We start from the raw sequence: 13,869 nt of genomic DNA, 5'->3' as shown, positions 1-13,869 counted from the left end.
CCTCCACAACTAGACTGAAGAACAAAAGGACAGCAACTTGTCTGTTCCCCTCCCCCAATTCCTCAATAAAATCTTTAAAAAAATAAAAAAATAATAATTTATTGACTTTAGAGAAAAACTACATGAAATAATCCATGCATTTAGATGAAAGAAACTTAGCCTAAACATAAATCTTATTTTCTAGCTCAGACGTTATTTTTTTAGTTGTGTACTAAAATCCTTGGTGGCTCATTCATTCATTCATTCAACAGAGCCTTAAGTTCCTATATCTACCAAGTGAAATTCCAGGTTCTCACAGAACTTATATACAAATGAAAGGAGACAGACAATTATCAACTAAGAAAATAAATTTAATTCCAGAATTAAATCTGGAAGTTCTAAAGGTCAAGCAAAATACCTGAAAGAGTTATAGTTTTGACCAAGCTTTAATATTCTTCATGTAAATTATTTAACATTGATTTGGACAAAACTAGGGAACATTAATTCTAGCAAGAATTCAGCATTTCACGTAGACACAGACAGATTTGAGTGAGAATTTCCAAGTAGGATAGATGAGAAGCATGGCTTCCGGTAGGAATATATTTTTATGAAACTGAAAGAGGATTGGCCCAAATTTTAGTGAAGCAAGTTAAATATTGGACATTTGTTCTAATCACAGAGCAAAATGTAATTTGTAATGAAGTTTATAAACTACAATAGCTTTTTAACTATTAGGTGTATTAGAAAGATTTGTCTTGGGGCAGCCAGTTAGCTCAGTTGTTTAGAGAGCAGTGCTCATAACACCAAGATTGCCAGTTCGATCCCCACATGGGCCACTGAGTTGTGCCCTCTACAACTAGATTGAAACAACTACTTGATTTGGAGCTGATGGGTCCTGGAAAAACACAATGTTCCTCAATAAAATTTGAAAAAACAAAAGAAGAAAAGATTTGTCTTTCATGGAGTGACACATTTTGTTGTTCTCCGCAGAAAGCATCCCTGCAGTGGATCTCTGAAGGAGAATACATGTGCATAGGAAAACCTGGGGCACTGTTTGCTGACTGCTTGGTCTCTGCCAGGTGTGGGGACTTTAGACCCACGACCTAATTTAAACCTTACAAACAACCTGACCAGGCAGGTAAAGAAATGGATGGAAAGAGAGTTGAGTAATTCGCCCAAGGTTGGCTCAGCTAGTAGGTCAGTGGGAGAACCTGGATTCAAATTTAGGTCCAACTCTAGAGTTCATAAACAGTGAACCACTTCACTGGGGCCTCTCTCTCAGTTGAGAAATGTCATTTAGACTTGAACCTGAATCAAGCCAGTGTTATGGTCCATTTGGCTGTTTTCCTAAAGCAAAGTGCTCAGGTCCTCTGGGCAAACTCCAGGGCATTTGAAAGGCTCATTTTGACAATGCCAGGCAAAGATATTTGGCCTGAGTGCATTTGTTTTTCACTATGTATCTTAATACAAATGAAATATTGCCACTGAAGAATGCTTTCTGTGTCAGAGGAGGGCTTCTGGGCAGAGTTATAAGGCATTTACATTGAGAATTTATCTAACTTAAAATTTTAATTATATAATATTTAAAATAAACACAATACTATAGAATATAATGTAACAACTGCCTATGTAACCCACCTCCAGAACTAAGGAGACACTAGCTCTTGGGGATGGGATAGTGGTACATTTTTATTCACTCCTAAGATTCCCACCTCTGTGAAGTGAGCTCAACTATTGATATACTCCTGGTCTCTTGCTGATGTCAGCTCATGGGAGGTGAAGAGTCTACCCTAAGTTTGGGAAGAGAAACTGCTTATTCTTAGGGCTGTTCCTTGGTCTTTTCTTCCTCTTGAGAGCATCCTTGCCCACAGGGAATGTAAACTCTTGGTTGCTTTCTGCCATGTAAAGAGCTAAATTTCAAAGGTACCCATGTGGGAGGCCCTTGGAGACTCCAGTCCTGTTGGTGACTATTTCTGGGGTCCAGTATTTAGAATTCAAGATCTGAGCCACATTTTCATCATTTACTTGCCTAGTAATAAGTATGATCTTTTATTGTCGATCTGTCTGACTCTGACTTTCTTTTATTTGGTTCAGAACTTAGGTGGGAAGAGGGGTGATGTTTTGAGGGACTCTTCAAACCCCAACATAAAAATTTGAGCATGTTAAGAGCTCCTTCTTAAAATGAATGAAAGCTACAATTATAGCTAAAGCTCCCTCTCACCCACCACATCATTTTCTTCTTCCTTCCCTAGTGCTTACCACTAATCTGACTGTATCCTTCCTATACATGTTTTGGTATTTTTACTATATAGGTATATGTCCATAAACAATATTGTATTGCTTTATGTGTTTTAAAATTTTATAAAATGATATCATCCTATACACAATATATTGTAGTTTGCCTTTTCCATTTAATATTGTTTTTGAGATTTTTTTTCTGTATTGATATATGTATATGTAGACCTATTCATTTTCAACTGCTGTGTAGTACTTCACTATATGAATAAACTGAAGTTGTTTTTATTCTATAGAATGATCAATGCCACAATTGATATTCATGTATATGTTTCTTTGTGCAAGAGTTTTTCTATGGTTGATATCTATATGAGTTAACATAGGCTAGCTGACAAATGTGACCCTGGGTTCAGATATACCCTGAAACCTCAATGGTTTAACTTAATGAAAGTTTAGTTCTTGCTATGTAGAGTCCCAGTAGATTTGTGAGGTGGAGTTGAGGAAGTGAGGAGACAGCTGTGTTCCACAGAATCACTCAGAGACCCAGGCTCAAGGAGAGTCTCTCTCCTGTCAAGGTCAGCCTTTTTGTCCATATCAAGCCAGAGGATGGAGACAGATGAGTGGAGAAGGTATACTAGCTTTTTAACCTTTTTTGACCCGGAAATTACAAATATTACTTCCACTTACCTTCCATTGATGAGAACCAGTGCACCTAAATGCAAGCTGGCTAAGAAATGCTGCCTTTGATTAGGTAGCCTCATTTCCCAAACTACTCTACCTTTGGAAGGGGACCATACATTTTTGGAGGACAGCTGACCATCTCTGCCACAACACCCAAAAGTGGTATTGCTGGTTCTTTCAAAAAAGAATTATTTGTCCTAAGGGTTTTATTCTCTAGAATTTTCCTTGTACCAAGGATGGTGTTAAAGGCTTGTGAGTCCTGGAAGCAGCAGAAATATGTAGAATTATTGTTAGCGTCTCTCTCGTCATCGTATTTGGTAGCAGGATGAAAGAGAATCATTGTTAGTTGGAAATGATTGGTGGGCGGGGTGTCAGGGGCCAGCAACACAGCAGATTTTATTCACTGTCACTGTCCTTGACTTTGAGACTTTGAGAGATCCCTTGATTATTGCAATGCCTTGTGACCCCATCAGGAAAAAAAAAAAATCTTATCAACTCTAAAGGAATGGACCAGAAGATCAGATTGGTTTTTCCCAAATGTTAGGCCAGCAGAAATTCCAAGAAAGGTTTTCTGAGGTCAAGAGAGCTAGAGAACTCCTCGGGGGCAGGACAGAGATGGAGCTTGGCTTCCACCCATCCTTCAAAAAATCTAGGCTAGTTTCAGACCTCGTGTCCTCTGTCTAGTCACCTAACCCTGACTGAAAATAGGGAATAGAATTCTATCGAAGTTACTTGGGGATAGCATAAAACCAACCCTGCACCTATTTAGGATAAGTAAGGAAAAGATCAGTGCCAAGAGGAGAGGACAGCTATAAAAGTAGAGTTTATAGTCCTTCTTTTAAAACAGGCTTTAAAAATACAGAAGAAAAAAACAACAGAAATATCTCACTTTTAGCAAAGTACCCTTCAATCACCTAAATGCATTTCCTATAGAAAGGTGAAACTATTTGGCTAATACCAAATGCTGTTACATTCTGTAATGACTTTAGAGTTGACAATGAAATGAGACTAGGAGAAAATAAAGTAACTAGAGTTTGGTTGAGAGATTATCAGATTCTCTATTACACTTAAATATTCTGCACCCATCATAAAGAATAATCACGTATGTTTACATAACATTATCTCTAAGATATTTTTAAAATAAAAAAACATAGGTAAACAGTGTGTGTAGCATATAAACATTTGCATGAAAATAGGAGAAAAAATAGGAATGCACATACATGTATTTGCTCATATGAGAAAGATTATCTCTAGGGATTATAAACAAGAAACAGGTGACAATAGTAGCTTTTATGAAAGGGGACTGAGGGATCAGGTGAATGGGTGTCAGAGGTGGGAGATAACTTCTCACTGTGTACTCTTTAATGTTTGAATTTGCTGTGTGTATGTGTGTGTGAGTGTGTGTGTGTGTGTGTGTGTGTGTGTGTGTGTGTGTGTGTGTTTCAGTGTGAGAAAAGGAAAGTCCCACTGTCTACTGAGAATAATGTTTCTAATTAAGGACTAAACTCCAGTGAAAGTAGACTTAGTAACTGTCATTTGAAATCAAGAGGAAGCAAGATAGTACAAGACCTGTTCTCTATTTTTTGCTAAGTTAATGCTTCTCAATCTGGTTTTGGCTCAACACAGGATATGATCCACCCTATTAAAGAGTAGCCACTTCTCCTGAAAGTGATTCTCAGTTGGGGTCCATATACACTGTACGACCAGGAACAAGTGGCCTTGAACTTGTTCAAGGGGCCATAAGCAAGAGGAATGGAAGAACAAGAGGAGGAGTAGAATATTCCCAGACATGGGATCACAGAATGGTTTACTTTAGAGAAACACTTCCTTATAAAATTATTAGGTGTGTTTTTGCAACTATGATTGGTTTATACCCCCTTTTGTGACGACGGTAGATTATTTTAAAAAATAGTTCTAGGTCCGGCCGAGTGGTGCGATGGTTGGGAACTGGCTTGGGACGCCAGAGGGCCCCGGTTCGGATCCCATGTGTGAGGGCCAGTGACACTGCCCTCTACAGTTAGGATGCTGAACAGCAGCTCAACCTGGAGCTGGGTTGCCGTGAGTCGCTGGCGACGGCATAGGCTGCAGCCCCTGTGGCAGTGGGTTGCCATGGGCTACCATATGTGGCCAGCAGCCAGCGTGAGCGGCCAGAGGCCGCCGAGATCGGCCATCCAGGGGCCGGCGACTGATCTGCCTCACCTGGGAAGAGCGCAATGATGGTGCCAACTTGGGCCAGTGAAGCAACGTCCTCCACAATTAGACTGAAGAACAAAATGACAGCAACTTGTCTGTTCCCTTTCCCCCAATTCTCCGGCTCTGTTCCCATCCCCCCAATTCCCCAATAAAAAAATCTTTAAAAAAAATAGTTCTAGGTGTTCTGTTTGGGACAGAGTTCTCTGGACTGCATAGGGCCATCTTGCCAGCTAATGCATTTTACATTAAAATGTTTGTGATCAGCCTGACCTAAACCCAATACAGAACTCTGTTTCTTTGCCATCATAACTAAAGGGCAGCGCATGAGAACCATGAGGGAGGAGAGTGGTGACAGTGTCCTCTGGTGCTTGTGAGACCCACCCCAACCTAACACCCTCACTCACTCAGCCATCCTTGGGAAACAGGTAGTTCTGAATCAAAAACCAAACTTTGATTCAGAAGTGACACTTCCAGCAATTCCTATGGACTTTGCGTTAAAATTTTGTTTTCCCTACAAATTTACTAATCAACCTTATCAAAAGGAAATTCATGACATGTCTAAATGCTAAGAGACCAGGGAACAAAATTAGGGCTGGAAATAGTGACCTGGTTTCACTAGATATGGCAGGAAAATTACTGATATAGGTCACTGGTTTTTTTCTACCAGAAGTGTCTGACTAAATTAGGTTACAGCCTGTGGTTCTTCACCTGTCTCTCACATAAATAAAATTCCCCAAGAGTGCCCCCTCAGCCCTACTCATTGGATGACTGGTACAAAGCCATTTCAGCCAGTACAAATTACCATTTTGTTTGTTTCAGGAGGAACTGGGTTCCCTCAAATGAGTGTGGTATGAAAATTTGCTCAAAACCAAAGGTGAGTGATAAAATAATCTTTCAAAGGATCCTTCTATGTCTAAGATTCTAGAATTCTCTGATTGTAGGATATGGAATACCATTTAATGAGATGTGTTCCACATAAATGAGCAGATCTAGGATCAGAAGTATGCCATAACTTGAAGACAATCCCAAATTTATTTTTAGGCTATATGAATCTTTCAAGGTTCTTGATTTCAGAAACAAAGCCCACTCTAGCTAGTTTAAGCGAAAAGAGAATTTTATTAAAAATTTTAAGTAGTTCTAAGAATCACAGTGAGAGAATCAGCCATGGATGCTCTGAGACCAGGAGCCACAAGCAACTTACACAGCAGGATGGCTCCAGGGGACACCCCACTGTCCCTAGGCACAGATAGCTGAGTTTTCACCCCCGGCGGTGGACACTGGAGGCTACAGCTAGAACCTCTGGCAATGGTCTCTGGAATGTGCTGCCTCTCCCTTTACCTGCCATGATAGATCCTTGAGGTACATCAGTCACATCCTCATGGAGGTCTCAGTCAAGTGGGTGATTGGCAGAACCTGGACCCTATGTTCTCAAATCTAAGATGTCAAGAGAGTTTTTGACAGGTGTGACTGGTTAGCTCAGTTGGTTAAAGCATGGTGCTGATGACACCAAGGTTGCCGGTTCGATCCCCGCATGGGCCACTGTGAGCTGCACCCTTCTTAAAAGAGTCAACTATGTCAGTGTAGCATGAAAGCAATGTGTAACCAATAACCATAGCTGTTCCCCAATAAATTTTTTAAAAAAGAAAGGGGGCCTGGGGCCGGCTGAGTGGCGCATTGGTTAAGAGTTGGCTTGGGACGTCAGCTCTGAGCAGCAGGGTCCCGATTCGGATCCCACATTAGGGCCAGTGATGCTGTGCCCTCTACAGCTAAGATGGTGAACAACAGCTCGACCTGGAGCTGGGCTGCCATGAGCCCCCGGTGATGGCATAGGCTGCAGTGGAGCTGCAGTGGGCTGTTGTAAGTTACCATGAGTGGCCGGCAGCTAGTGTGAGCTTTCATGAGCTGCCGTGAGCTGTGGTGAGCAGCCCTCCAATGGCTGGGGAGCAACTGCCTCACCCGGGAGAGCGCAATGATAATACCAACATGGGCCAGTGAAGCGACGTCTTCCACAACTAGACTGAAGAACAAAAAGACAACAACTTGTCTGTTCCCCTTCCCCAATTCCCCAACGCTGTTCCCCTCCCCCAATTCCTCAATAAAAAAAATCTTGGGGGAAAAAAAAAACGGGGAGACTTGGATGGACTTCTGTTAAAAAAATAAAGAAGAGAGTTTCTGACCACTTTGGAGAGCACTCTCAAAAACTAGGACATTCTCCAAGTATAAAATGTGCCCTGAGGTCATGGGTGGCCAAAACACCTGACAAATGCCCCCTTCAGTGAAGTAGTATAATCTCGGCTTCCCTAGGTGCCTGGAGAGACTGAGTCACGCCTTTCCAGAGGAGTTAATATTTCATGGGGCCAACTGTTAACCAATAGGATATGGGGAGTGGGAAAGAGCTGGCAGATAAATCCCTTTTCCTTCCTCTCTGCTGGCAGGCTGCCTTGAGAAGCAGTACTTTACTTGGTCTGACTGAACACACCCCACGAGATGGAGTATTAACTATAGTGGCTGCTGATAATAGGCTGCTTCAAGCTTCCCTCATGCATGCCCCGCCTCACTCCCTTTTCCCTGTCTCTTGCTTCCTTGCACCTTCCTAAAAGGTGGCAGCTCAGAAGCTTTCCCCCTAGGCTCTGGTTTCTAATAGAACCTGGGCTACAAGAGCATCTTATTGTAGATGCAGCAAGTTCTCACGAGATCTTTGCCTGCTTCGTCTCTGTGATCAGCTTTAATTATTTTCCCTGGAAAACCAGTAATTGAAGCTCATGCTTTGTAAGCCTGCACTTGCCATGACTGTCACTCATGTTGAAAACTTCTTTTCTACTATTGCTAACTTATTTTTGCCTTGTGTGCAAAGATATACACACACACACACACACACACACACACACACACACACACACATATATATTCACTGGAGGATTGAGCTGTGAGAGTGGGGGTGGAGGAATTAACTTGATAACTCTCAGATTCCCTTTGTTTCCTAGCTTCTCGTTGAAACGGCTTCATGCTTTGTTCTAGCAGGCTAACTTTCTCCTAGTTTCCCAAACAAGCCTTTGTGGCTTATTTCTCGGTGCCCTCCCCCAGGCTATTTTCTCTATTAAGAATCTGTTTGCCCTTCCCTTATAAATACAATTAATGCTTCTTGTCCTTTCAAACTAAGCTTGGGTGTCTCCTCTTTAAGGAAGCTCTCCTGAGGACCCCCAACCACAACTCTAATTTATATCAAGCTGTGTATTCCTATCATACCCTATGCATGGCATTTACATGGGCCATACTGGACTTCAGTTATTAGTCTATGAGCCTGTCTTCCCTAAAAGACAGCAAGATTACCTTGAGCTGAGCTGCCACCAAATGGCTCAGTGGATAGAGCATGCGCTCTTAACAACAAGGCTGCTGGTTTGACTCCCGCATGGGATGGTGGCTATGTCCACCTGCAACAAAGATTGTAACACAGCGCCTTGAGCTTAGAGGCCGCGAGCTTCCAACGGGCAGCCAGATGGTGACTGGTGCCCTCCACAACTAAGATTAAAGAAAAACAACTTGGCTGGTCTGCCTCCCCAATTTTCCAACACTGTTTCCCTCCCTCAATTCCCCAATTAAAAAAAAAAAAGATGGCAAGCTTCTTGAGGGCAAGAACCATGTCTCATTTGGTTTTATAGACGTAGCTTTAAGCAATGTGATGGGTACACACATAATGATTATGCAATAGAAAGTTGTTGGATGAATGAGTAATATTTATAGAATAATTTCCTGAATAATTCCAACTAGGCTCTCTGTGCAAATGTTGTGGCAGTGCCTAGAAAAATCCCCAGTCCAAATCCTTCCCTGGGTGGATGTGCCGCTCCATTTAACCGGTGAGATGGTAACGGCACTGCACCATCCTAGTTGAAAATTTTCTACAACTTCTCTAGGAAGGAGGGAAATCCTGTGAAAAGGTTCAGTGTCATGTTTTTGGTTACTTCCTAAGTGAGTGACAGTGATTAGAAACAAAATTTCTACTAAAAAAAGTAAGTAAAGTGTAATTTCACCTAGCGTGTGCCTCATAGATGATCAGTGTTTATGTCATCCACATACCACTTCACTAGTAGACAAAAACAGTTGTTAAAAGAAGACATTTAATTGCTCCCATATTTGGCAACACTCTATTCCATATGTCTAAAGCTAGTCCTCATTTCATATACATATCCACATATGTCCTAATTTTTGGTTTAAAAATATGTATACTCATTCATTTATCCATGGACCCATTTAATAAATATTTATTGATGCCTACAATGGGCCTGTGTCAGGCTATGGATGCAACAGTGAACAGAACAAATATCACCCATCTTGGAGCTTGTATTCTAGTAGGGGAGGCTACCAACATTGTGAGTTGTATTCAATAATTCTTTCTTTCAACAAATATTTGTTAAGTGCTATTTATTTATTTATACTTCTTCAGCACTTTATTGATAAACAACATAAGTAAACATAAATTTATATTTATTAAACACTTTATATCATAAATAAATAAATAGAAATAAGTAAATATAAATTTATTTACTTATATTTATTAAGCACTACTAAGGACTAGATGGCAAAGATACAGGGGTACCCCATGGTGGTTACTCCCTAGAGTCAATCATTTTACAAATAGTTAATAACAAATGGAGACAACGATTATGAAGGAAAAACAGATTGAGGGGATCCCAGTCTGGATGGGGGTGGAGGTAACCAAAAACTGACATTCAAACTGTCCAGAAGAATCATGACGCATGAGATAAAGGAAAGGTTGGAGGCCCACTCCACATAGGGCTGCTAATGTATGCAAAGGGATGCTGGCACTTTGGGGGATCTGAAAGAAGCCCAGGTAGCTGGAGAACCAGGAGAGAGTGATGGGAAATCAGGAAAGGTGATTGGGGCCAGATCATGTAGGGTTTGTACGTTATGTAAGGAGTCTGGTCACACACATTAGGGGATAATGGATTACAGAAGACTGAATGAGGTTGTTGTTGGTAAAAATTAATTCATTAACTTCAAAGGTACTCATCTCTATTCTTTTGTTTTACAGTCTGGTGTAAGTAGTTGACTTTTGTTTGTTTTTGAAAAACTGTTTATATCATATATAAATTGGTAGTATTAAAAACTTTTCTAACAACTTGCACTTAAAAGAACTCTTAGATTTATTATAAAATTTGGGAAACTGAAGTTATTTAAGAGACTAAATGTCAGCTGACTACCGGTATATATTTGAGTCTAAATATGAGAGTAAATGTTTTTATTTGCCTGCCAGGGTTTCAACTATTATGCGCCTTTCTATCCCTGTTACTGGTATATAATAACAAGAACATTCTAATTTTCATGCATAAAAGATGAAAATATTTTTCTTTTGCCAAGAATCAAAGACTCTGTACAGTTTTTCTATTGTTTCTTGGGTGACATCTGGTGGATAAAAACTGAAATGCAGTTTTATATAGTTTATAAGAAAAGGTGAGGTTCTCAAATTCCATTGATAGAAAATCATTAAAGAATATGTGCCGAATTGGTTGAAGATTAATTTTGCTTATATTTTTGGCATTATATTATCTACAGTAATTAGGCATTATGGTATCAGACGTGATGGAGAGAACATTCTAGTGCTCTACTGAATTTGAGTTCTGCTCAAACATCTGGCAGAAAAGAGCTAAATGATGTGATTTTTTTTTCCTTTTAAAGAACTTCCAAATAAACAAATTAGCTACAGACAGACAAGAATCAGATTGATATTGGACTTCTCAGTGGCAATACTGGATATAAGAGACAACAGAACAATATCTTCAGCATCCTGAGGGAAATTTTCTTTCTGCCTAGAGTTCTCTACTGAGCCAAACTCGCCTGGTGTGAACAAAATAAAAGCATTTTTAGACATACATGAAAGTTAACCTTTCGTGAGCCTTCTCTGGGTTGCTAATTTAAAAGGTCGTCTTTATCAAATATTAGGTTTTAGTTTACTTTTAGGTATTTTCTTTTTTGCTATTGCAATTTGGGTCTTTACTTCTGTTCTGTTATTACTTTTTTTATTATTGAGGTATATGTTTTCTAGCTGGTTGTTGTTTGTGTAGATGAAGGCAGTTGATTTTTACACACTAATTTTGTACCCATCCATCTCATAATTTCTCATATTGCTTGCTCTAGATTTATATGAGTTTCTTGGATTTTCCAGGTATACAATTATCTGTAAATAGTGATAAATGTACCTCTCTTCCAATGTGCATACCTCTTATATCTTTCTCTTGTCTAATTACATTAGTTAAACCTTCAGAGCTATAATAATAATAGTGGTAACTGTAGATATAATTGTCTTGCTATAGATTTTAATAGGAATGCTTTTAGTGTTTCCTCATTAAACATAATACTGGCTTTTAAGAAATGTCCATCTTTCCATTTCATGAAAATTTTAAAAAATCAAGTATGGATATTGAAATTTATCAAATGCCTTTCTAGAATACTTGGAGAAAAATCATACAATTTGTTTTTCTTCTAATCTATTTTATCAGCCAGAGGTCAGTTGTAGAAAACAGAAAGGGATTTAATACAGGAAATGAACTGCTTATAAATTACTGGACAAGCAGGCTCTCTAGGAATAACTCCCAGAATCACACTGCAGAGCTGGTCCACCAATAGACCTGCTACCTCTGCCACAGTCAGGAAGTCACACTCCCATATGTTAGCTCCAGGAGCACACCATCTTAATGTGGGAATAACAAATTGCCACCAGAATTTTTAGTCCCAGGAACACACCTCCTACCTGTCACCTCTGGATCGGGAAGCTGATGCTAGAGCTGTCAGTTTCTGAGTTTCACTATATCTGTTACAGCCTACCCAGCAAATCCATGCCTCAGCACCACCTCTTTCCCTATTTTATTGAGTTCTGAAATCAAGTTTCCCACAGTATATCTGTTTGGCAAAACATAATTTACATTGAGGACCCTAGCTGCAAGGGAGCCTGGGAAATGAGAATTCTGAGTTTCCAATCTCTGCAGTATAGGATGGCACGCTAAAAAGAGGTTGAAATAAGTACTAAGTGAGCCAACTAACTGTCCCAACCACTTCCTAAACATAGTGAATAATATTGAATTATTCTTGTGATCATAGGGGGCAAAAAAAAATTTTTTTTAATTCTTCTAAGGTACTGCTGGATTCAGTTTGCTAAAACTTTGGTAAAGATTTTTTTGCATCATTTTCATAATTGATTTTTTAGTTTTTTTTGTGCAATTGCTGGCAGCTTTTGTAAACAAGGATATACTACTTTTATCATTAGAATTTGGAAGTTTTCCTCTTTTTGTCTCTGCTTTGGAACAATTTAAAAAGCATTAGAGCTTATTTATTCTGTCAGATTTGGTAAGATAGCTTATGAAGCTCTCTGGGCATGGACTTTGAGAGTTTACCATTTTGACACTTTTTTCTTTTTCTTAGGTTTTTAATATTTACTGTTTAGATTTTTAATTTACCAATTTTAGTAAATTATATTTTTGTAGAAAAATTATTCATTTCACCTGGATTTTCAAATTTATTTGCAGACAGTTGAGCAAAATAGTCTCCTATGATTCTTTTATTTTCCTTTGTATTTTTATTATGTATATTTGTGCTTTCTGAATTTTAACTCTTGATCAGGTTAGCTAGTCATTTATCTGAATTTGTTAAATTTATTCATTGGAATGATCATTTCTCTGTTTCTATTTTCTTCTTTTATTCTTTTACATTTCTTAATTCATTTTCCCTGTTTTCCTTTTTTGGTTATTGATTTTTTTTTCCCCTATCCTCTTGAGCTGGGTGGTTAATTCATGTATTTTTTTTCTCATTTATTAATATGATTATTGAAACTGATGATTTTCTTCTGAGGATTGCTTTAGCTGTATTCCATTGATACTAGCATATAGTGTTACCAATGTTTTTTTAATTAAATTGAAATTTTAGTTTTGCTATCCTTTTGACTTTATAGAGTTTTACAAGAATTTTAAAATTCCAGATAATAGGATTTTTTTGTCTTCTCAGTTGATTTGCTTTGTGATCATTATCTCTGCTCTTTGGCACTTATTGAGGTTTTGTGGCCTAAATATATAGTCAATTTTTGTAACTGTTTTATGAGTGTTAAAAAAGAAAGTTTAGTCCATTTTCAGTGAACAGAATTCAATATACGTATGTCATTTAGATCTACCTCATAGAATATATCACTTAGTCGGCTATATTTTGAAAGCCCCCTCTATGCCCTCCAGGTAGTCGCGCCATGGCTTGGCAGCCTTAAAGAGGAAGAGTGATTCTGTGTCTGACAGCTACAGCCCCAAGCTCTGCCAAGAGATGCACATCCTGCCTCTCAAGCTAAGAATCAGTCCTTGCAGAAATAGTGATAGGCAGAGGAAACAAACCTACAAGAACCAGTCATTATCTCTCATCCATTTACACTGACCAGCCACCACATCAAGCACACACTTGGATTTACATATTTATACAAAACCAGAGCCTTTCCTTTTTTTTCCTTTATTTTCTGATGCCATCAAGTCTTCCACCAGGTACTTACTTCTCTCAGACTGCTCTATAACACCCTCTGAACAGTCTCTCAATACTGCCTACTCCAAGCTCAAATCAAGGTGGGACGTCCACTGCGTGTATTTCCCTGTCCATGGCAACCAGGTTTTGTTATCTGCAGTCTTTCCTTGATAATGGCCCTAATGCTTGTTGATTTTCCTGGCAATGTGAGCAAGCCATGAATTGTTTCTGTGCTCCAAATTATGTCTGTCACTTAGATGTTTACTTTTTGTTATA

The 13,869-nt window shown here is 39.1% G+C and overlaps 1 protein-coding gene across 2 annotated transcripts in view; it reads left to right on the top strand.

Moving 5' to 3' along the window:
• CCDC112 (coiled-coil domain containing 112) overlaps nucleotides 1–13,869 on the top strand; it is a 55,547-nt gene that overhangs the window by 6,200 nt on the left and 35,478 nt on the right. For both annotated transcript variants that reach the window (XM_019651264.1, XM_019651263.1), the window contains exon 2: nucleotides 5,908–5,962. In XM_019651264.1, the coding sequence (XP_019506809.1) occupies nucleotides 5,908–5,962 (55 nt within the window). The remainder of the gene's footprint in view (nucleotides 1–5,907; nucleotides 5,963–13,869) is intronic.

Source organism: Hipposideros armiger, unplaced genomic scaffold (genome assembly GCF_001890085.2).
Source record: "Hipposideros armiger isolate ML-2016 unplaced genomic scaffold, ASM189008v1 scaffold_156, whole genome shotgun sequence".
In the NCBI taxonomy this organism is placed as follows: Eukaryota; Metazoa; Chordata; class Mammalia; order Chiroptera; family Hipposideridae; genus Hipposideros; species Hipposideros armiger.
This window is presented reverse-complemented; position numbering and strand designations above follow the sequence as displayed.